This window comes from Vicugna pacos, chromosome 5 (assembly GCF_048564905.1).
Source record: "Vicugna pacos chromosome 5, VicPac4, whole genome shotgun sequence".
NCBI lineage: Eukaryota > Metazoa > Chordata > Mammalia > Artiodactyla > Camelidae > Vicugna > Vicugna pacos.
The window spans coordinates 37,155,398-37,179,916 of record NC_132991.1 but is presented as its reverse complement, the minus strand read 5'-3'; the positions used below and the strand labels follow the sequence as shown (position 1 = coordinate 37,179,916).

General features: G+C 36.0%; 1 protein-coding gene across 1 annotated transcript in view; it reads left to right on the top strand.

The window, feature by feature from the left end:
• Positions 1–24,519, top strand: part of KCNH7 (potassium voltage-gated channel subfamily H member 7) — a 389,771-nt gene that overhangs the window by 345,977 nt on the left and 19,275 nt on the right. The window contains exons 8-11 of the mRNA XM_072961066.1: positions 157–356; positions 16,691–16,943; positions 19,911–20,116; positions 21,929–22,028. Coding sequence (XP_072817167.1) covers positions 157–356; positions 16,691–16,943; positions 19,911–20,116; positions 21,929–22,028 — 759 coding nt within the window. The remainder of the gene's footprint in view (positions 1–156; positions 357–16,690; positions 16,944–19,910; positions 20,117–21,928; positions 22,029–24,519) is intronic.

Genomic DNA, 24,519 nt, shown 5'->3' with positions numbered 1-24,519 from the left:
TACAGCAGTGTTAACTTCTTTACTCCCCATGAAGCATCAGTAAATCCTCACAGATGGATTGAGAGAATAAAAAATCTACATACTTGAGATTCTGACAGGATATAACATGCCCAAGTGCAGCCTTTCCCCCATAACTTTGTTTTTTATCCTATCCAGCACTAATGTATGCAAGCATTTTTGGGAACGTATCTGCAATTATCCAAAGGCTATACTCGGGAACTGCCAGGTACCACATGCAGATGCTGCGAGTAAAAGAGTTCATTCGTTTTCACCAAATCCCCAACCCTCTGAGACAACGGCTTGAAGAATACTTCCAGCACGCCTGGACTTACACCAATGGCATTGACATGAACATGGTATGTATTTCTGTTTTCCAAAACTGGAGCCCCTCAGGCATTATAGCTACAGCCAAAATGGAAAAATCCAGTCTCACCAGCTTTGAACCCCTTGCTTTTGTTTTCCTCTCTCGAATGTTTATTTTCTCCCCTGGAGATAGTCTCTCATTCTCAATTCATGGCATTGCATGGTGCTATATCTAGTTATACTGTGTGGCAAAGGCATTATAACATGATGCAAACTGATATAACTGTTTGTAGCAGAGCTCCCACTTCTGGTGAGAGAGAGCATTGCTAAATTGGGACTTGGTTTTCACTACATGGCTTAGCTGCTAGCACCCACAAAAGTAGGTGGAGCCATGTGGATTAAGATTTTACAAGTAAATAATAGCTTTAATGACCCCAACAAAAATATTTTTAAAAATAGGACATTTTGAGGATCTATGGGAGAGGTTAAGGAGCTTAAGTATATCATAAATATTTTATGATAGAAAGTTTCATGTTTCTGTTAAACAGGACAATATATTTTAATCAATTAACTATGTGCCCTTTTACTGTATCTGGTATAATGCATCTTTCCTTTCAAGGGGGGACTATGGATTCCTTCATAACTCTTAATTCACTTCAACATCCACAGTCACTTTTCATACCTCTTCCCTCCTCTATCAGTGCTCAAGAACCAATATGACTAATAATAGTAATGTGGTTCAAAGAGCTCTTTTATTATTAGGAGAATTTCTTCACATCCTTTTGACCTAGCTATTTGGCTGTAGAGATTGATTACTTAAAAATAAATTATGTGATAAATGCAAATTCTATTGCATATCATAGACCTGTTTTTAAAAGATTAAAATTATGTTACCCTCCCATCTAGTTACTCCTCCGTTGGGCAAGGATCCTGTTTCTAAGAATTCTTTAGAAAATAAAATCATTCACTTTAAATGACATAAAAACCATAATATAGGTTTTCCAAAGGTGAGCCATTGCTATTTAGATTGATATTTTGTATCTGCCCACTAATATCCTAACAAGAAAGCAAAGATCCAAAATTAGCAGTCAAGATGCAAAAAGCTTTGCAAATACTGCTCAGTTTGGAAGATGTATTTATACATAAGTTTATCGTAGCTGTGCATAATTTATTTGGCTAAGGAGTAAGAGCATGCCATTATAAAAATTTTAATTTGTAGAACTAATCAATCAGCACATTTCATACAAAACCATCACTGAATTCCATTAGTTACTTCTAATGATCTCAAAGTTACTTGTGCAAATTCATTTGATAAACTGATCTAACCAAGGTAACACTTTAATCTCACAAGAAAGTACCTGCAAATTGGTCACTTTTACATATTTCCATCCATATTATTGTTTAATGAAGATATCAGCATTCAGAAATTATTGGGGATTCTCTAATGCGGGGCTGGCTGAAGCAGTGTCAAGAATTTTTAATCTAAACACTTGTCACTCAATTTCGTTGTTCCATACTGCCAGATTATTTCAATAACAGTAGTAAAACAATTATTTATTGTCCTTCCCCTCTCCATATAACTCTAGTTTTGTGACCATTTTTTTGTGTAAAGTCTATTTTGTGACGACTATTTACTTTTCATTGTTTGACTCTATTACCTGTGAATATGGTTTATCTACCACTTGCCTATTTACAATGTACTTATGAAAGATTTATCTCTTTCCTGTCTGCTTCACACCTTAATACATGGAATCACAACACCCACCGGTAAGAACAGGAGGTATTTATATCCAATTTAATTCTCGTGTAAATTGTGGAGAACACCCTTGTTATCTGTCAGGTTTAGAGCTTGTTAAATGATTTCCAGTGTTAGTTCTGATCTTTTTTTGCATGATGTAGCAGAGAAATATAAAGCAAGAAACTGGGGAAGACAACTTGGAAGAGGCCAAGTACAGAACAGAAATCCTTAACTTTAACAATGACTTGACCTCTAATAATATTTATATACAGTTTCCCCCTCCCCACAAAAAGTCACTTATCTGCCCCTTTCTCCACTCTGGTAAAGGTTATGGGTATACGGTTTGCATTAGATAATTGTCATAAAGAAAATGTCATTTTCTTTCATCCTCCTCTATTTTCATGATGTAGGTGCTTTTCTTTCCTCTTCATCTGCATGCCTGTATCACATGATCCTGGAGTGTGTGAGCTCTAAACCATGTGCCACTGAGTCTTGCATGTGGTTTTGAGAGCTTGACTTTGCACGAACTTCTTGTTTGTACACAGTGTCTACATTTCTCATCTTGTGACTGCAATGTGAGTAAAAACTCAAAAGTGCAAGACAACTCTGAAAACTCAGCAAACGAAAGGTGCTTGCTAATTAAGCACAATATGCAAAACAAAGTTGATTAGACCAAAGCAACTGTTCTTTTAGACTACGGAGAGGTTAAAAAAAAAATCTAAGTGGATTTTTTTTACCTCCCACACCACATTGTTAAAATCCCTGTGTCTTGTTAGTTTATTGTTAATTTAATTATAATTTAATAACAATTTAAAGTGATTTAAATTTATGTATTGTGATACATAAAAGTACATCACACTGTTGTATTTTGCATCAGCATTCCACGTTATTTCATTTAAGTATAACTTTAAATATAATTTTTCATGAAACATTTCAGGTCATTTTTGCTGTTCAATCATGTCTAAATGAAGTAAAAGATATTCAGTCACACTCTCTAAAATTGTTTTTAATAACCCAAAATATTTGATTCCTTAGAGATCACAAAACAACAGAAAGAGCTGACCTAAAGCATGTAGCCATATTCCTTATTCCCTGTCTCCTTTTGCTTTTTGTGAAACTGCTATTGCAAGAATGTTCCAGAACCAAAAGCATTCAATACTTATGGGCTCCCTTTCAATTGAACCAAATGGGTCAGACTGCAAAAGGAAAGGGTCAGGATAATGAAGCTAGTGGAAGAGGATGTTCTTTGGCATATAATGTCAGGCTTATGAATTGTAAAAATTATCTCAAAAATGTCTGTAGGTTAAGTCCAGAAAATCTTTTCCTTCTACTCCCAGAAATTTAACTGATTAGGAAGAAGACAGTACTTTCTCAGGATAAGACTGAAGGCATCTCAGTGAATTTCCCCGAATCAAAGCTGTCTTCTAACCTTTCAAACATAGTCTAACATTGATTTAAGTTACAACATTGCCAAAAACTGAAAATCACCTTCCATGTCATTGTAGAATCGAGTTTCCTTGCATCACACAAAAGAACATGTCTTGAGTGAATAAGGGCACCAATGGTCTATACATCATTCTAGGTGGAGAGAAATAAATCACTTATGACAGCAACCACTCCATAATTTAAAATTATATTTGCATGGAAGAAAAGCCTTTATGAGCATTTAATGGAGAAATTTATTCCTTACCTAAAAATGCCCCCTAGTCATGTCTGAATAATGGAAAAAAAGTATGGAATCGGAATTCAGAAGACCCAAGTGCTAGCTCTAAATATGCCACTAATCTTGAACAAGTCACTTAACCTCTCTGCAATTTCATTAGACATGTCATTTTCAAATATTTTTAAAGCACCCAAATTGCACTTGCTAAATGTGTAAAACAATTATTATGGGAGTTTTTCTGCTTGACAATGGAGATCTAACCTATCTGCTGCCCACTCTCTGGCTCCCTGTCGTTGGCCTCTGAGTCTCCCTTGTGGAACATCTGCTTTTGCATCGAGTGTTTTTCAAAAACCACTGAACTAAGTGAGCGGTAGAATTCTGGATGGCAGAGAACCCAAGGGAACCATTTCAGGTAAAGACAAGGACAGGAAAAGAGGCACATATTTGGGACATCCAAGGCAGAATTAAGGCAAGTAATCCAGAGACAACTTTGTTTAATTTATTTTAGGAAAAAAGGGGAACAGTTGAGTATTTTTTTTAGCCTGTGACATTAATGGAGAAAATTTTGACCAAAAAAAATGTAGAAAGGAGTTGGAATAAGAACCTAGAAAGAGGAATAAATTCTTTAGCAGGGCAGATAGGCAAGGGTTCCTTAAAGACAGGCAGGGAAGAAAAGAAAAATGGTGAAGGCACTGGCTTTGAGGGAAAAAAGAGAAGACTCCATGTCACTTGTACTATGTGGTACAGTCTCCTGGGTTAAGCAGAGACTAAACTTATTCCTCAGAAATCAGGAGGTGTAGGATAGAAGAAGAGTTGAATAAGGGAGAATTTTTAGAGATCTCAATCAAGAGTCAACCTAGTAGACGAAAATGCTCAGAATCCCAGTGGGACTCTGAGTGACAAGACATACACTTATAATGGACCCGACGAACAAAGCCAATCAAAATAGAAAAGAAAATAGTGAAGAATGACATCTTCTTTAATAGAAATTCTTACTTTTGGGGGCTGATGTGATTTCTAAGGAGCATTTTAATAAAAATCTAATTTCTTTTCCTTCCATAATGCTTTCTCGCTTCTCTGTTATCTGCTAACTCCAACTACTGAACTTAACTACTCCTGCTAACTGTTTACTGCTGTTACTAACAACTATCTATTTAACTAGTCACTGCTAACACTAACCTGCATCTACATTCTAACTCCACTCCATCAAAACTGTGTTGCACCCATTTGCTACACTTATTTAAATAACTTTATCTGTGCCAGACCTTCACATTCAGGTAGACTCCACTCATGTCCTGTTTCAATACACCAGAGTGAAATTAATTTTGATCTCCTTTGGTTATGTCCGATTCAGGAACTCAGATAAAACAATCTTTGTGACATCAAACCCCAGAGGAAATACAAAGCAAAATTTACAAAATAGCATGGCTTGTCTCCATCATGTTGTTTTTATCCCCCTTTACCTTTTTTCTAATGATCCTTCATATACTGATGTTGATAAATACAGTCAATGAAAAACTTTGGTTTGTCATAGAGCTACAGTACAATGATTACAAATACAGTGACCTTCATATCTGTCTACCCCTCGAGAAGGGCAGGGAACCTGTTTCTAAGAATTCTTCAGAAAATAAAATCATTCATATTTAAAAATAGCAACAACATAATACAGTTTTTGCCTCGGTGAGCCTGCAATTTAGGTTGAGATTTTTGTTTGACCAGTAATAGTTTAACAAAAAAGCACAAATTTAAAATTAGCAGTTAGGGTACAGAAAGCATTACAAATATTGCCTAATTTGAAAGACATATGCCCCTTCTCAATACTTAGGTCCAAATGGCCTACCAAGTAATCCACACATTTAGAAAGGGAACATGGAAATTGGCAAAAAACCTGCATTTAAATGATAACGACTCTTAGGATTGATGACATTTTTTAGTTTTCTATAAAGAAATACTTAGCTACTATTTAGGAGTGATATTAAAGTAATAGCTATCTACAATGCACTTTAAAAGATGTTTTCATCTCCATGCTTATTGACAGGAATTGCCTGGCTCTGCAAACACTGGATAGGTAGCAAAATTTTGCACTAGCAAGAAATCTACTGTTAACACACAGTTACTGTACTGTAGCCAGTGCCTGAACAACAGGTGCTTAAGAAAGGGCAAGTCACATGTCCTTCTTATTTTTCACCAAGGCTATTTATCCTAAAGTCTCAAAAATGCCACAGAGCATAATCAGTACCATCTGGAGCCCCCTGACATGAACAATATCAAGCTTCAGATAAGCATCTGGTATTTTCAGGTTAAAAATTGTATATGCTCAATCATGTTTCACAAATGATGATGGTCACTTCAGCCTGGTGTCCAACCATTCCCATGAAAGACTAATTTACAGCTGACACCATGCTGCTTCAATGCAAAGCAAGTTCATCAACAGTGGGATCTGATCTTTAGCGGTTCCTGAGTCCAGAGAAACAATGACAGCATGACCTGGGGCTTAACACGTGAAAAACAGTCATTGTAGAGACACCATGCTCAGGCAATGAACACACATCTATGCTTCAGTTTCTCTGTTTATTAATAGTGTTCCTCTTACATTAGTAGAAAGTAAAAAATGAAGCTTCAAGTAGTTTTTAACTTTTTAAGATTATGGTTCTATTCAAACAGGACCCCAGAGCAATTTCTTATGCTCAAGCGTGTAACGTGTTTCCAGATACTTTCTTTGGAGTCAGTCAAGCTCAATTCAGTTTAGGATCACTTAATATTCAACACAGGTTTAGCCAATAATAAAAAAATAGAAACATAAAAGTTCACTTTTAAAATGACCTTTGGAAATATGACTTTAGGTCCGTTAAATTCAAGTATTAGAGGAACTCAGAACTTACCTAACCTAATGGAATCAAACCATCCATAATTTCTCCCAAGATAAAAGTCCAGTATTTACTTTCCTAGAAGAATTTTCTGAGACATTCCCAATAGCTTTAGGCTTTATATTGAAAATGTATATGTAAAGTCCCATCAATATACCAATTTCTTTAAATCATTTTTAAGGGTGAAAATAAACACAAGTAGTTCATCTAACCCAACTATCATATAGCCATCCTGCAACAGACTCAGAAAAAATTGTGTATGTTTTAGTTTTCTTGGTTTAGAAATATTGCTATCCATGGGGATGAGTGTGGATGGAAATATATATATAATTGTGCCTCTTTCATGCCAAATATTCCTAAAAAGCCCATTTCAGTTTGCATCTTGGGCTCCTCTTGGTCACATGGGCTACCCCTAGCAGAACTCTTCACTCAATTTAGGGGCCATCTGATAAGAATCTTCCTCATTTGGGATCCAGCACCTTGTATAGTGCATTTTTACACTCTGGAGCTATGCTAAATCCTTTACATATATGCTGTATATCATTTACCCCCTTCTACTGATAATCTTAGATGAGAATGCTCTGCCATACACACAGAACTGAAACATATCAGTAGTTAGAAACACTTAACCAGAGTGGGAAGGAAGGTTAAAGACTCACTCCACACAGATATAATTGTTGTGCTTGAATCATAGAGGTCCATGTCTGATCATTATCTAGTTTTGACTGTGAGTCAAAATGTGTGGATTCTGGGAAAATAGGGCCTTAGTTGTGTTTTCTAAGATGAGAACTTTAGCCCAGATTCTAACTCTAATTTTACCTGCATTATCTATGAGCTGGGCTTAATATTTAACAGCAGGTAACACCAGCACTGAGGTCAGAGCACTGTAATAAAGCAAGAATGGTTAATCAATATGTTTCTTCTATTATACAGTAAAAAAAAAGTAAAAAATAAAATTTAAAAAATTTTAAAAGATGTTTCTTTTATGAATTATCTATTTATAACAATTTTACATAATTTTGGTTACCTTTTTCTTGTCATTTTTTAAGAACTCTGTGTAGTTTATAGACATCGATGCTTTATCACTCATCTATATTGTAATTTGTTTCTAATACCTTTTCAATATGCTGATTTAGTTTAGGATATCTTTTGGATTTTAAAGGTTTTTGGTTTTTTGTTTGTTTTTTCATATGGTCCAGTTAGATACTTTTTAGTCAGAGATCCTCTTCTGTTTTACAAAATTCCCACTAAACCTAAGAACTATACAAGTAGTTTCCTAGATTATAATTTTGTTATATGATTTGGAAGAAAATTCTGTAAATCTGTTTGAAATGCAGTTTTGTAAATTATTTTCTTCACATGAATAGAAGATGGTGCTAGTAGAATTTAAATGTCATTCTTTTTCTATTGATTTTAAATACTACCCGATTTATACATACATTAAATTATCATGTATCATTGGGACACATGTCTTTCCTCTCAGATTGGCTCTGTGTGTCTATTCCTTTGGCAATATAATAATGATTTATACTTAATGACTTTATATCATGCTTTAATATCTGACAAGGTAGGTCAATTCTTACTAGTCTTGTTTTTATCTTAAATTTTGTGAGACATTTGAGAGTATTTATTCTTCCATATAAAAATATGACTATTTTTATTCAATTACAACAAACTTCATGTTGGGCTTTTGAGATAACCCAAAGAGCAGATAGTCAAATCTGATACAAAAATCAGAACTTATAACCAATATCAAGAATATTTGTAATGATTTCAAGAATGTATGTAATCATAAGGCAGAAGTAAAGCTTGGAGACCCTTCTTTGCACATTAGTATGTGTTCTGTCTCAGAGTTAACGTAGGAGATCCCTAAATTGCGTATGTGATGATGTAACACTTAAGCAGAATGAAACTCTTTTGGTCATTAAACATCCACATTTTGTAGTCTGGAAGTCACATATCTTACATTAAGTCATGTCCTATAAATCTATTGATGAAAGTTTATTTACCATAAGCAATTTACACTTAGACACATCCTGCTAAAAACACTCCATAGATGGAACTGCTCCACATTCTTAGTGTGCTTACTAGAGGCAGCTAATGTTTGTCATTAGCTGGGCACTTTTCTTTCCAAGTATTCCTCAGGAAAGACAGGGAATGGATTGTAAGCTTGTTGCCAACCCTTTTCTTTCCATTCTATTATTAATTTTTACATAATCTTGAAATTTCATAAATAGGTTTCATAAATAGGAACGTACACAGCTGGTTTGTAATTCAATTGGTAAAAACAAACTGTGCAGAAACACAACAATGTGGAACATTCAGAGTGCTGGGTGACAAGAATCAGTATGTTTTACAGAAAGGGAATCTAATAGGTGGATAGGAAGAAAACTTCTACTATTTTGAGAACTTCTACTATTTTGCAGAAAGTTATATAATTTCTGATACAGCCATTCTCTAGAAAGAAACAACTGAATTGTTGGCTAGCCTTTATCTTTCTGAGGAACAAATATCCTAACTGGTATAAAATGACAATGGCGTCTATGCTACATTTCTATCCTTTGTTACTTATTGATAAAAACCAGTAAATAAAATGAGTGGGAAACATTTTGCATTTCACCCATACTAATAGCAACTTTAGAAATCCGATCTGATGAACAGCTATGGCAAGTCACAGTAGTTGAAGGAATCCTGGACTAAGTTTGGAGTCTTAGTTTTTCCACAAATAAAATCCCTTAATGTATTTATACTTCCGCTTTCATGTATGAAAAATGGGGGAATCACCACTCTGTATTCCTTATATGAAGGTGATAAATCAAGCAAAAGATATGATTCTAAAATATTATACATGAGAAATGTTTCTGAAATATAAAATTAGATTCAGTTTCAAAATGGTATATCAAGTGCAAAGTGGAACTTGAATCATTCTTTTCATCACCAGTCCGGCTGTACCTCCCTTTTCCTTACATTGTAAGCAAGCTCTGTTCCTCTACAATCAACCCATTCGAAAAGACGTTTTTGCAAAACAGCCAGTAGACCCCACTGTAGTTATACTCTGTTCATCCCTTCCTTCACTCCCTCTCAGAGGTAATTGGGAGGTTGAGAGAAGGTCCTCAGATTGCTTCTAGGGATACAGATCCCTCCTGTTAACCTTTAGAAACCCTAGTGAGTTCCAGAGATTCTCCCTGAGGCCTTATTTCAGAAATCCTAATGCACCCTTCTAAGTCAGGCTTTTGCTGATGTAGCAGAAGGACTCCAGAGTCTGCGGAGCAAGGACATGTATGTAAAAGTAATAAATCCCCTCTGCCTACACATCATCACCCACCCTTCAACTCACCCTTGGCCCTGACTTAATTGGGGTCAGGTTAGTGTGAGTGTCCTTCTGAAAGCAAAGGCACATCTCATAGTTGTGTTGCGAACTGGGGGTGGGAACTGCAGGAGAACAAAGGGGAAGATGCAGGAAGCAAGACTCTGTTTCATTTTTCAAGGAACTTTACTTGTACCGAAACTGGTTCAGGATTGACGACATTGTTTTCTATATCTATGTGCAGTAAGTTTTTGCTCTGCTTATGTGGGGTTTTCTTCCTAAATGATGTAGCCATATGATATATGTTGAAATGTTGCATGCAGAAAATTAGTTAATTTTCCCAAGGCTTATAAAAGCCCTTAGTCATAGATTCTACAATACCCTGCTTTGCCAACAGTCTGACTAGATATGATGGCCTTATGCAATAAGACAATTTCCTTGTTCTCATCAGCTACATGAAGGTAAAATAAGGAAGTAAATGAAGAAGCAATTTGAGCTTCAGACAAAGGCTTTGTGTATTTGTATGTATGAAACCACTAAAAGAATCCACCTATCTTGATCAGTGATTAAACATGAAGTATTAAATATATAATCACCAAGGAAACATGAAAAATATGTGCTTCCTATCCCTTAATGATAAACCATGACCATGGAAATAATATGACCTCAGATGACCTCAAAATCACAGAATCTATTTAAGGAAGAACATTAGCTTCTAGAAATAACAAAAAGCAAGGTTCAGTATCTCGTAACTGCTAAAAATTTATCAAACCTTGAATGCCCACATGGCAAACAATAATTCTATTAGAATCAGAAAATGCTATAAAACATTAAGGCTGTACTCTAGGGCAGAGATTTAAGATGTGATATATTGCTTGCATAATCTATTTGATAATCATGCTCAAGGTTTAGTGTTTCACAGGGAGTCTTAATTTGTGTTTTGATTAATCCTAATTTGTCAAGATTTAAGCATGTTTAATGACCCAAAGAAAATTTCCTAATGTCAGTTATCACAGTTACCAAAGTAGTTGATATGATTAATTTGCTGTTCAGAGGAACCATTTGCCACACACAGACAGTCTTTCTCAGTGTGTCCTTTTCAGCCTGCCTTTAGGAATGTTCCTCTCTGCAGCTGTGCTAAGTGAAACAAAACAAAACAAAACAAAAACCATTCATTGCAACATAGGTCAACTTTCCAACACTATCTGGAAGGGGTAATCTATTACAGAATATCTTTCGATTCTTTCATTAGCAAATACAAGGATTCAAAACACTGTGGAAAGAGTCTGGAGAGATTCTTGGAAAAAGCTCAATTGTTGATGCTCTTTCAACAGACCCTAGAAAATGTGCCACCAAAGGAGAGTGTTTTACAATTCAGGCTAAGAAACAGCAAACACTGAATCTTGTATCTTAAATTCAAGGAAGGAATAATAGGTTTTATTGTCAACATATTGTGAGTATTTCATTTCATTTGGAAATCTTTATTTATCAGCATCCAAGTAAAAGTTAAATAAGGAAATACATTTCTCCCCTATGTCCTTCGCCTTTCCTAACCCTCATGGAGGTGGGGTCAGGGGCATGGAAACCGTCTCATAGGAGCAAAGGGAAGCCTTAAACTGCTGGTTGGAGAAGAGATTCATGGGTTTAAGACTGTAAGTCACCTGTAAATTATCCACAGGATATATAGTTATTATGAAAAGATGAAGTTATACTGAAATTTGTTTATAAAAGAACTATTCCCAGAGTAAAATTCAATATAAAGCTGACCCCACCTGGAAGGCTGATACAATTAGTGTCACATTAAAATAAAGAAAAATCCTCATTAATTAGCATATCTGCTACTCAGAGTCCACTGACTAAAGTCCAGGACACATTTCTCTCATTGTAATCTATCACAGACCTGGGCCAAACTTTCTCATTTAAGCCACAATAATAAAAGATAGTTTACTTGTTTAATTAACATAAATATATGTTTAAATTTAAAGATTTACTTACTAAAAGATTAATGAGACTAATGTCATTTCGATGAGCATACATATCAAATCAGAAGTTGCAAACTTGCATTAATTTCAGTATCCGTTCATTTCAAAATTTTGTATTCAGTGCTCAGTGTAGAGAAAATTTGAATTCACGCACTATCTAATTGCCCATGTTGATATTGTAATATTTATGCCATCAGGTGTGCATCTGCACTTACACATCTGTGGGAAATCTAACATAAAGCTGAATATTTCTGAATTCATGTCTGATTATGTTTGATAGGTGCTTACTGTGAAATAGTTACTTCCACTTTTTGCTCTGTGTAATTTCTTCAGTTTTACTTTGATTTAATACTTCTGTCTTGTTTTGTGATTGTTGGGTAGTTCTTGTTTAAATGTCCCTAAACTCTGGATTCTCTAGTACTAAGCTGTGGGATTGATTTCTCTTTAACAGTCACAGAAAGCATTTCATATTCACTTAAACGAACGAATATCTCATTTGTCTTACATAATTTGAGAGTTCCAAAGAGTTTTATCTAACTAAATTCAAGTTAAGAGAAGTTAATCTTACATTTATAAAATATTCAAGTGGCTTTATATCATAATTAAGCCATGGAATTTTTACCAGCCTTGAAAAAATTTTCTGGAACTTCAGGAAGTTTAAAAAAATCTACCCCCAAGTGAATCTATATTAGAAAAGTAAAATTAGAGCGTTTTACTCACTTAAATTAACTGGTACCTTGAGGGTTCCTTTGAACCACCATAGTCCTTTTAATGCACATTATAAATGTCCAAATTTGGCATGAAAAACAAAGTATGGGAAATTCTGATAACCCTATAATGTTGTTTAAAATCTGGGCAAATATTTAGAGGGTTGAGAGCCAAATATATTTTTCAGAATATGTTTTATTCATTGTTATGCTTCTGAGCCTAGCATAGTGCCTGGTATATAGTAAATACTTAATAAATATTTGCTAAAAGAATGAGCACTGCTTTTCCAAGCTGCAGGCCATGAAACTGATTTTGGATGATGCTCCATCTTTGAAATCAGGCTAATCCGATAAAACAATGGCTCCAAATGCACAGTGGGAGGTGCTGTGTACCGTCACAGCTGCTCCAGAGCTTGACAGACACTAAGGTTGTGTAGCGTGTAGCAGACATGACTGTAATAATCACTAAACCAGCTTGTGTCCTGGTTTGTACTTGACATAGGTACTTTGTGTAGCCGGATCTGCTAGGCCTGATAAAATGCCAATATCTGAGTGTTAAATGAGGAAGTTCCAAATCAGGTTATTTAGCAGAGGAACCAAACCTCAGAGAAAAAAGGACAATCAATCAGAAATGAGGAAGGCAACATGGCTGGGACCAATGGAAAACGTGCCTTGAGTAAAAATCCACCTAAATCTATCCTTTCTTCCCCCTCTTTTTAATGTTCTTCTATCTCTCTTCCAATACAGCTCCATCTCTTTTAACTCCCCTATTAAAATCCCTTTACTTAGGCATAACCTAAATTTCAATTATTTAGGACATCAAAACCTCGGGACTAGGAAAAAATTCAATTACTGAATCTTAACTTCTATTGAATTTTACCTGAGAGATCTATGTAGGTGACTTAAGAAAATTAAGAGAGTCACTTAAGGGCTAACGCCCCAGGAGAATTCTTTAATCTAGATGCGTCCTTCATGCCAGTATCTATGTATCTTCCCCCCATGCAAACGAAGGTCTCTCCATGGAACTCTATGATACCTCCTACTACAGGTCATTCTTTCCAGGGACTGTCACTTCTAATAGGATGAATGTTAGGATCTGACAACACTTGACAAGGACACTTGAGAAGAGAATGATGTTGAAAAACTTCCTCAAGTGCTCTTAAGGTTTTGTGGATGATTCCAAGAGTATTGGAATTCCAAGAACACATTTCTAAATTGATTTAGTAACTGACTACTTTCAAAAAAAGGATTTAAGACAACTCACAGTGAAAACCTAAGTGCAAGTAAGCCAAAATATTTAACACAAGTCAGAAACAGGAAATAGAAGTTAGAGCGATGAAAGGAAAACTCTCTTAAGTCAATGGAACACAGAATTTAGTGGTGAATTTTCTATTCACCAAAGAGACTGAAGAGAAGAACATTGGGCACTGTACCTCTCACTTTCTAGCTAAAGAGAGCATATCCATTCTTTAGGAACAATAAACATGTCTTACAAAAAAAAAACCCACAGAAAAAGTCAGAAATAAACTTTCTATTGAACATCTACAATGCACAGAATGATTTACATTCATTATTACATTTAATTGTGGGCACAACTCTCTGTGGTAGATACTAGCTTTACAGTAGAGAAAACTGAATTTCAAGAAATTTAATTGACTAATTTAATCAAATTTAATGCGACTTGACCAAAGACACAGCTAGTAAGGGATAGGATAGCACTAGGACTTGAGCTCATGCCTGTCTGATTCCATAGCTTATATCACACCCAGAGAAGTAAACAACCCTACCTCTAGCTCATCTGAATTTTCCAACTCAAAGCATGCACACACATACATACATGTGCACGATTTAGCCTTCTATAATCAGGCTATACTTGGAAAGTATAACTGAGAAACTTCAGGAAAATGACATAAATAGCAGCTGTAAGCTCAGTATTTTCATTCCAACTACTATAATGGTAGCAATAGCTCACCCACTTACGTGAAATATAAAATGCCTTTTTGTACCATATTACAGCCAAATCCTAGGAGAAAACTAGGCATATCTAATTTGTTACTTGGTGTAATGTGCTTTACGCTTTTATCTGTGTGGGGACATCTGAGAGTTATGCTGAGACTGTAATAGTGGGCTTCAGGGAGGAAAGGTAAATCATATGCTAAGAAGGCAGTGAACTGGAGTGTATTCCTATTACAGCACCTCCAAATAAAGTGGCCCCATTTTAGAAAATAGTGTCCAAACATAGCTTAACTAGTCTGGCATCATCTGCCAAAGAACCCAGCGTGATAGTTTAGACAGGTGGAAGGATCAGCAAGCTAGAGGGTGGCTTCCATGGGAGGAGCAGGGTTATTTATGATCCCAACAAAAAGTGGGAAAAGAGTCTCCAGCTCCCAAGGCAGAAATGGGCGAAGACTCAGCAAGTTATCATTTTGGAAAGGTGACCAGTCCTTGTAGGAAATCTGACAGGAGTCCAGGCATGTAGATGAAGCGTGAAGGTTACAGGTAAGAGGAGAAGTTTCATATCAGTGCCCAGGAAATCAGACAGAGGAGAGCTCATTTCTGTTGGGTCTGAGCCAGACAGTACAGAAACTTCAAGATAAAAGCCTGAGTTTCTACAGCTGTGCAAAGCTGGGTGAACAGTGTCTTCCAATTGGCACAATATTTAATGGTAACTTATGACAAATTCCAATATTGAAAAGGCTCTTATTCTCTGGTAAAGAAACACAGATGGATGAAGTGACTTGTGCAAGCATCAACCTGTGGCAAATTCATGACCAAGACTCATATTCTGTGGCTTTTCTTCTAAAACACCCTTGACTCGTTCCTGCGGTGACTATGCAATGAAGGAAACAAGATTAGAAACAGTGGCCCTTCTGTTCCAAGTCTCTCACTGAGCCTCTTGTATCATAAAACAGTCAGTCTAAACAATTGCATCACACAGTTGGTGTGCAGACACAGGATCCTGTGGCTGCCTTAATATTTAAAATAGTAAAAATTGTAAATTAACTCAAAAGTGATCGAATTTGAAGTTCCTCTATGGGCCACACGCATTTGAATTATCTACACAAATAATTTGTTGTTACTTTTAGCAATAGTGGGCAGCAATAACAAGGTTGACCCAGAAAGACAGGAAATCCTAAAATTACACTAACAGGCTCTATATAATGCCTCTTCCCTCTACTCCAAAGCACATTGAAATTAATCTATTTCTACTGACAGAGGAAAATCAACATAAGAATTAAAATCTATATGTGCCACCCAAAATAGCTAAGACATATGCAGAGAAGCAAGTGTTGAGTATCTTTGATCCATTGTATACTGGAAATTTTATAAAATAACATAAAATTTTATTCAGCTTAGAATGAGTGGCATTTGCCACAAGCTATTGTTTAATCTTGTCTACAAGTTTTAAATTGGTCGCAGAATAGGTTATCAAAACAGTGGAGCTGTTAGAAGCTTTATGTATGCGTTGTAAATTCTGGCCCAATTTCCATTTCTTTAAACTGAACTAGACTTTTGAAGTATGTTTACTGTTCTTCTTCCCTTTCTCTATTTTCAGTGCTTATCAAAATATTTAGTAATAATGTTCATATGAAACACATATATTCCAGGTATTGTTAGCTAAGAGCCACTCTCTGGTATATGACATTTACAAATACCATGGCTATTTGCAGATCATTGTCTTTATGAATTATAACTGAGTGGTAGCAATCCAAACTGACTTGAGATTCCTTCAGAAGGCTGTCTTTCTAGTTGTACCACCTTTCATTAGTGATGTCTTACTAATTGTCACATTGCATTATATTTGTGCCCAGTATGATGCTACATAACATGATGCAGGGAACAAGAAGCAGTGTGAAACGTTGTAGGCATTACATTTTAATGAGACAGCATTTGTGTTGAGTCTGAATGCCTGCAGTTAACGATTCAGAGAACAAGTATTTGAGTTGAAATTCTGACATGTTTAGCAAACGTAGTATTCATTAAGGTAGGCGAGGTAGAAGCATTGTAAGAACTCATGTGTGACAATGACTACACTGTGGTTCTGTGAACAAGAAATAGACTTTACTTTAGTTTGAGGTACCCTGTGCACTGGTAGTATGAAACTCTTTATTTTTCTCTTCAGGTCCTAAAGGGTTTCCCAGAATGTTTACAAGCTGACATCTGCCTGCATCTCAACCAGACTTTGCTGCAAAACTGCAAAGCCTTTCGGGGGGCAAGTAAAGGTTGCCTTAGAGCTTTGGCAATGAAGTTCAAGACCACTCATGCACCTCCAGGAGACACCCTGGTTCACTGTGGGGATGTCCTCACTGCACTTTATTTCTTATCCAGAGGCTCCATTGAAATCCTCAAAGATGACATTGTGGTAGCTATTCTGGGTGAGTGTTTTTGAATTGGATGGTCACAAATTCACGTATTAGCTTATGCAATGCATAGTTTAGAATGATAGGAAACAGGACTTTCCTATTTTTTTATGAGTACTACTGAAGACCTATGAGTAATTTTAAAGCTTTATTATTATTAATTTGTTAAATCAAATTCACTTTGCAGAAAATGTTTTCTTGACTGTCTCACTTTTTCTCTGATTTGTAAATGCTTCCATTCTTGGCAGTTACTTAAACATTTAAGGCCAAACATATGAAAATAGTCAGCATTTTCCTTTTCATGGTAGAGGATCTTGGATTCATGTTTGAACCCTGAACATCTTAAATAAAATGTATACATAGTAAGCAAGGTTGCTAGCATGTGCCAAAGCCCCGTCATGAACTGGGTATATATTTTGATGAATTTCATCTATTTGCCATGCACGTTACCTGCTGTATCCCTCAAACAGAACAATATGAGTCCTTACCTAGGTGACGTAGAGCTATGAACTTAACACCTAAGGATAAAGGTGATGAGGAAATTAAAATTAGTAATAAATTAAACTGATTTAGGTACAAAAGAAAGTCCATCTATCCCATCTGCCTCTTCAAAACTAAGTTTCGTCAGTGTGAATTTGTAGGATTTCTTGGGGGCTATTAGAACAACAGAGAAGAGCACAGGAACAGAGAGAAATGAGGTCAGTTGTCCTCTCCTACCCCCAGCCCGTAGGTTTAAGCCCAGTCTCCCCATGGGAACACCCACCCCTCACATTTGTGAACGTGTGAACTTCTTGTTCTTTTCCTGTGGGTTAAATCTAGTTCTGTTCAAATAACATGTGACTCAATGATTTCCTTTCACTCGACTCTTGATGTTAACATCCAAAGGACAAGGAGGCTATCTGATTTCTTCACTGCTCTGTTGAACCAGAGTCTAGCAGAGCACAGGTCCCAATCCATGGACGAAGATGTTGTGGAGATTCCTACCTATATTGATCATTTTATTATGATGCCAGCTTTTGAAAATTTTCCAACATTGACAAGATGCACAAATTTGGCTTGCAGTCCAATAAGCAGGCAAAGAATAAAAGCCTAGTGTAAATCACTCAGCAGCTGCACAATAAATTGGAGTTTTCACTAGATTTGGCCATGACAGTTTGCTCTGGTATATTGCCAGGGAAGGAGCATCCTTCATTACATTCCTGATCTTCAGATCAGCCAGCCCTAACTTCTACAAGGTGACAAGCCTTCCTGCTTTATAAAATAGTCATTTTAGAGTGTACATAAGCTCTGCTTGCTGACTGGCTTACTCTTTGCTCGTTTACCGTCATGAGAGCTAATTAAAACACAAAGCTCAGGCCGAATTTAGTTCAGAGCTGATCTGATCTGTGATAGTATCTATACTGAAGTATCAAAACTAGAAAACATTTCAAGAGATTCTTCTTTTCTGTCCCCCTCTCCGTGTACATCTGCGCTTAACATTTTCAGAAATTGATTTTTCATTCTATTTTTGAAAAGCTAAGAATTTATTTAAACTAGAGTTAATGTATTCTCTCTAACATCAGTTTTTCTTATAAAGATACAGCATCTGATTTCTCCCTGTTACATTGACATTTAAAATAAGAACATTACAGTTTTTTTTTTAACTTAGAACTTTATTGTTTAAAGTCTTTGATAGTTTCCGTAGTCAGGTATATATGAACTTGTCAGCCAAAAACTAAAGTAATAGATCCAGGGAGCATTTTCTAAATCTGAAAAGAAGGTTTAGGGTATAGTAAGAAGGTACTATTTTACACTGCCATTGGCTACTTTTAAAAATCATATAATCAGTAATCTATCAGTAGTTATTATGCATTTATTCCATAGGTACTATTTTTAAGTAACTTGACATTCAGAAAAATCTAAGTGCCCTGACATTCAGGGAAAATATTGGGAGGAGATTAAATACGTCAAGTGTGTAAAGATTTTGACTGGAGTCAGATGCATGGGATTTAGTCATGGCTACTCTCTCCCTCCCTTTACTTCACCCAACTAAGAAGGTGACCTTGACCTAATCCGTTAACACTTTTTAATCCTCTTTCTATATTCATCAAATTTGGATAATAATTAGTAATTTTTTTCCATACAGTTATTTTGGGGATCAAGTGAGATAATACACCTAAGCATCTGACACAGCGCCTGACACCTACTTAGTCCTCAGTGATTGTTGCTGCCGTCATTATCACCCTCATCACTGAAAGAGCCTGGAAAAGAGATGGCATGTGGCCAGGCAGAGGTGATGGGAAGGGCTCATCAGAAGCCAGACACTGAAATAACCCCAGGTTTGACAAGAAAGCAAGAAGGACACACTTTTAGAATAAAGGTCATACAGTCAAAAAGCATGACTGTATATGCTGGGAAAATATAGCTAGATTTATTAAGCAACGGGATACATTCATTAAGGGCAAGTCCAAAAGTGGTTACTAAAGGAAAGAGGTGTGTTCACATTGTACCCCTAGTCTTCTAAGTGTTAAAGTGTTCCACCATAACTTCATGCTGGGCACCACCTCCAGAGACCGTCCTGAGACAGAAAGTTTGTGAATCTGACTCACCACAGCCTTCCCCACATGCCTGAGTTGACAAAATTAGACCTACTTTCCTACCACTGGCAAGACCCGTTTCTAGTGGTGTGTGGCATAGCAGACTAAAGCCATTTTCGCTGTACTCTAGATGCTTGGCCAAATAATCAAAACAAGGGTATAAGAGGGGTTACACCAAGACCAGGGCTCTAAGAGGCAAAATTTCTGTCAGCGAACAAACACGACTGGGACAGTAGGTACGAGGTACTGGAATTTTGCTTCCCAAGTGTCTGTTGGCTGTAGGGTCTTACACTTGAAATTTTGGGTTCAGGGATTGGTCAGTAGTCCCCTTCTACTTCTAGAAGGAAAACATTAAGTTCAGATTCCTTTTATCTCCTTTTTTCCCCCTTTTCTTTTTCTTTTTTAGGAAAAAATGATATATTTGGAGAAATGGTTCATCTTTATGCCAAGCCTGGAAAGTCTAATGCAGATGTAAGAGCCCTCACATACTGTGACTTGCATAAGATCCAGAGAGAAGATTTGCTAGAGGTTTTGGATATGTACCCTGAGTTTTCTGATCACTTTCTCACAAACTTAGAGCTGACTTTCAACCTAAGGCATGAGAGTGCAAAGGTATATGTTACCTGCTGTTTTTGTACTGTGACATTTTATTTTATTCTTGGACTGCCCAGATACTCCTGAAAGATCAAGTGAAACAGTGTAAACAATCTTAACCAATTCTGAATATTTGAAAGGAAAAGCTGACTTATTATTGTAATTTCTAAATTATAGGGAGGGAATTCAGTCTAATTACTTTCAAGCATATTGAATAACTTTAAGTAGTTCAATAAAATTTGACCTTTTTGGGAAATCTTAGGTGATATACTTGATTTTAAAATAGCCTTGGTTTATATTAAGTGTGCCAGTTATTTGTAATAAACGGGTGATTCTAGGCTATTGAAAATCTCCTAAAAGAGTTTATCTCATACAGAGGTTAATATATTCTCTCAGCTATTATTTACACCATATATTGGTTACCAGTATCTTTTCAGCAATTATTGAAGAATTGAACTCTTGAAGTTTAGGTCCATATTTAACACAATTTCTAAATCACAGAAGTATAAATTAATCAGGTTTATAACTGAGTCAAAATTAGTGATGAAGAATGAATAACATATACTCTAACAGAAATAATATTTCAAATGATTTTGCATGTGATTTAACCCAGGATGAATTTTGAGAGTGCAGCCCTCAAATTCCTCACTCTTGTCCACTGTGAAAATGGGTCCTTATGGTCTACCAGTATTCTAAGAATACAGAACTGATGTTGCAGTTCACAATTTATTACTAGGTCATTCCTCCATTCCCTTCCTCCCAAAACCCTGTAACCCCAACTCCAACTCTGAATACTCTTTTTGTCAGAAATCAGTGTTTTGACATTTGCCAGTGTATTTGCACGCTCTCTGGGAAAAAGACCTTCAAGTCGATAGTTTGGTAAAAGTGTTAAAAGATTTAATCCCACCTGGAGTTACAGTCATTCCCAGGTACTGTGACAAACTTTAAGATGTTTAGGTCACCAGAGTATCATCTGATAACCTGAAGCATCAGCTCAGATAATTACTTGTTTTCAAAACACTGGAAAGTTGAAAAATACCGAAGTGGTAAGAAGTTCAAGTTACCAAGAGCATATTTTTTTATAATGATTTTAATTCGGTACTTTATCAAATCCCAGTTTAATGTCACCAACCTCATTCTGATTTTGCTTTGAAAAACAACTAACATCTATTTCAGATAAAAGGTAAATGTTACATAAAAAGTTTACATTTACATAAAAAGTTTAGGCAGCAGCTATATAAAAGAGGAGCTTCCTTTTTTTGTTTATTTGGAAGCTTTCAGTTTTGTTTACAAAAGAGAGAGGAGGGAGGAATGAGGAACAAAATAATAAAGGGTTCAGAGCATAGTGTGTATTGAATTCAACCTTCTATTTATTGTTGTGAAATTTAACCTTGCAACCATTACCATGTAATTTAAACATCATAGCTAATTATAATTAGTTTATACTTTTTTCTCTGCAGTAATACAGATTCTGCAAAGTTTTTCTTAATTAGTATTATTCTTATTTTGACTTTACCAAGTTACATAAAATACTTTCCACAGAAAGGAATACATTGTCTCTAAATGTTGACATCATCCCCAAACATTTCTGATAAATAACCTCTACAACTATGATTTCCCCATCAGATGGTAAAACCACTAGAATTATCCTATCAGTCTATTTTATAATTTAGAGACAACCATTAAGCAAAGTATTGTTGCTATTTGCCTGTAATCAAATAATTGTCTCAAAGTGGTTGAAATGATATGGAATAGTAAAGAGTTTGCTGATGATACATTATGCTCAAATTGAATAATCTTCCATTTTATCTTCACATTCCATTAACAAAGGCCGATCTCTTACTACGATCACAGTCCATGAATGATTCTGAAGGAGACAACAGTAAACTACGAAGAAGGAAATTGTCATTTGATAGTGAAGGAGAGAAAGGTAACACTTTTTTTTTAAAGTTTAAAAGCATGTGGTTATTAGTTTTCCTTACTAAAGTGGTCACTGTACTTCTGATTTCAAGGGTAAACTTTATTCAGATTTTAGAAAGCCAAACCCTTTGCCTTTTTCAGTCTCTAATGATATGGTTTCTGATGGTCAGCTCTCAAGGATGTTTCTCAAGACCGGTCCTAGGCTTTCTTCTCTTCTTATTCTATGTCATACTCTCCCTGAGCAATCTCATTTACACCCATAATTTAATTGTATTTTCATGTAGGAAAGGTGCATATTTACATCTTCATTCCAGACCATCTGAGCATCAGTCCCATATATCCAAATGCCTGTTAAACCATCTACTTGAAATCACAAAGGCAGCTCAAACTCAACATTTTCTAAATTAAATTCATGATATCCCCCTGGAAACCTGTCTCTCCATCAGTGGACATATTTTTAAATGACACCACCATTCAACCAATTGCACAAACTAGGTATCTGTTTAGGAGCCAACTTTCTCTCAACCTCTCCAGCAACACTGGCAACAAATCTTATTATTGCTACATCCGGCACATCCATTTACTTTTCAAACTAGGTCACTTTTGATTCACTTTTCTCCACCTTCATAGCCACAACTCTTGACTCAAGCTACCATGATACTGAAACAATATTCCAACTCACCTTCCCAACTTGCCCATCTATTCTCCATACTGGACTACTGGTGATTTTTTTTTCAGATGCAGTTATACTATGTTATACACACATTTAAAGCCCTCTAAGGAATTCCCATTCCCTAAATTCTTCATAGGGTGGTTCCATGCCTACCTCTTCAGTCTTGTTTCATGTCATCATTCCCTTAGCTACCCTAACCTGGCTTTCCCCCTCAGCTCCTTTCTTTTGCAGCATTTATTCCAGTTGTTCTTCTATATTATTTGCATCTTATTTAATCAATGATGTCTGCTACCAGATCATAAGCCCCATGGGAAATATTTAGTCACCTGAGGCTTCAATGCTTGCTACGTAGCAGGTGTTCAACCGATACCTGTTGAAAGAATGAATGAGTTCATGAAATAGCATTTGAGCATCTTCCATGTGATTCTCTTCCTCCTTTTGCCTTCTTAATCCAAGTTCTTTTCTTGGCCCTCTTCTCTTCTCTCTGAATTCTCTCCCAAGGGAAGCTCATCAACTAGTTTTAACCTGCACTGTATTTCAAGTGAAGTAAGCTGCCCTCTCTTCCATGTGAATCATTTCTGTATTTTTGCTTATATCATTCCCTTAATCAGAATTTACCTCCCAATAATCATACACACACACATACACGTACAGCCATAACAAACCACTTTTTCATCCATTAAATTACATTTTTTGTCAAAGTTAATGTTCAGTGATATTCAACATGAAACTCCTTCTTGACTTCTTCAAAAGTATGTTTTCTTTCTTTTATGAAGCCCTAAGGCACTTTTTTTTCCTTATGCAGACAGTCCCCAACTTACAATGTTTCAGCTTATGATTTTTCAACTTTACAATGGTGTGAAAGCAATACACATTCAGTAGAAACCGTACTTCAGATTTTGAATTTTGAGCTTTTCCCCACTAGCAATGTACAGTAAAATATTGTCTCATAATGCTAGGTGCCAGCAGGGAGCTGCAGCGCCCAGTCAGCCTCACGATCACAAGGGAAACAACCCGTACACTTACAACCAGCCTGTTCTCCACTTCCAGGGCAGTATTCAGTAAATAACATGAGATGCTCAACACTTTTTTATAAAACAGGGTCTGTGTTAGATGATTTTCCCTGATTGTAGGCTAATGTAATTGTTCTGAGAAGGTTTAAGGTAAACTTGGGTTAAGCTATGATATTTCGCAGGTTAGGTGTATTACACTGACTTTCAACTTAAGATATTTTCAACTAGCAATGGATTTATCAGGATATAACCCCACTGTAAGTCAAGGAAGATCTCTGTTTTCAAAATCTGCCCTGTACAATGGTTATTGGTGAATTTGTCCTTTTTCTCTACTAAAATGTAGATTCCTTTTGCAGAGCATGGTTGATAAATATCTGTTGAATTAGGCAAATTGTTGAATCCTCTGGCTGATTGCAGAACAAGAAAGCACTCTCACAGATAGGTGATAATTTATTTCTGCAATGTCCTTCATTATTCTCCTGGTGACTTTTTCTAAAATCAGAACCATTATCGTCAAGCTGTTCCATCGATTTAATCTAAATCCCTTATCCTGAAGTTAATCTCATATTTTGATCTCACTAGAAAGGAAGAACAGCTTGACAATATTGTCTATATAATAATATTCCCCATACAATTGAAGATTTATTAAATCTTCTTTCAATTTGTTTAGCTTCCTCATACTCAAACTAAATAATCTAATGTTTTTATCTCCTGATAAGGCCCTGAGAGCATGTCACAATTTATATTGTGCTTATGCAACTAGACATTTCTATTGATTCTGAAAACTTTTCCTTTAATCACAGGCTTAGTCTGTG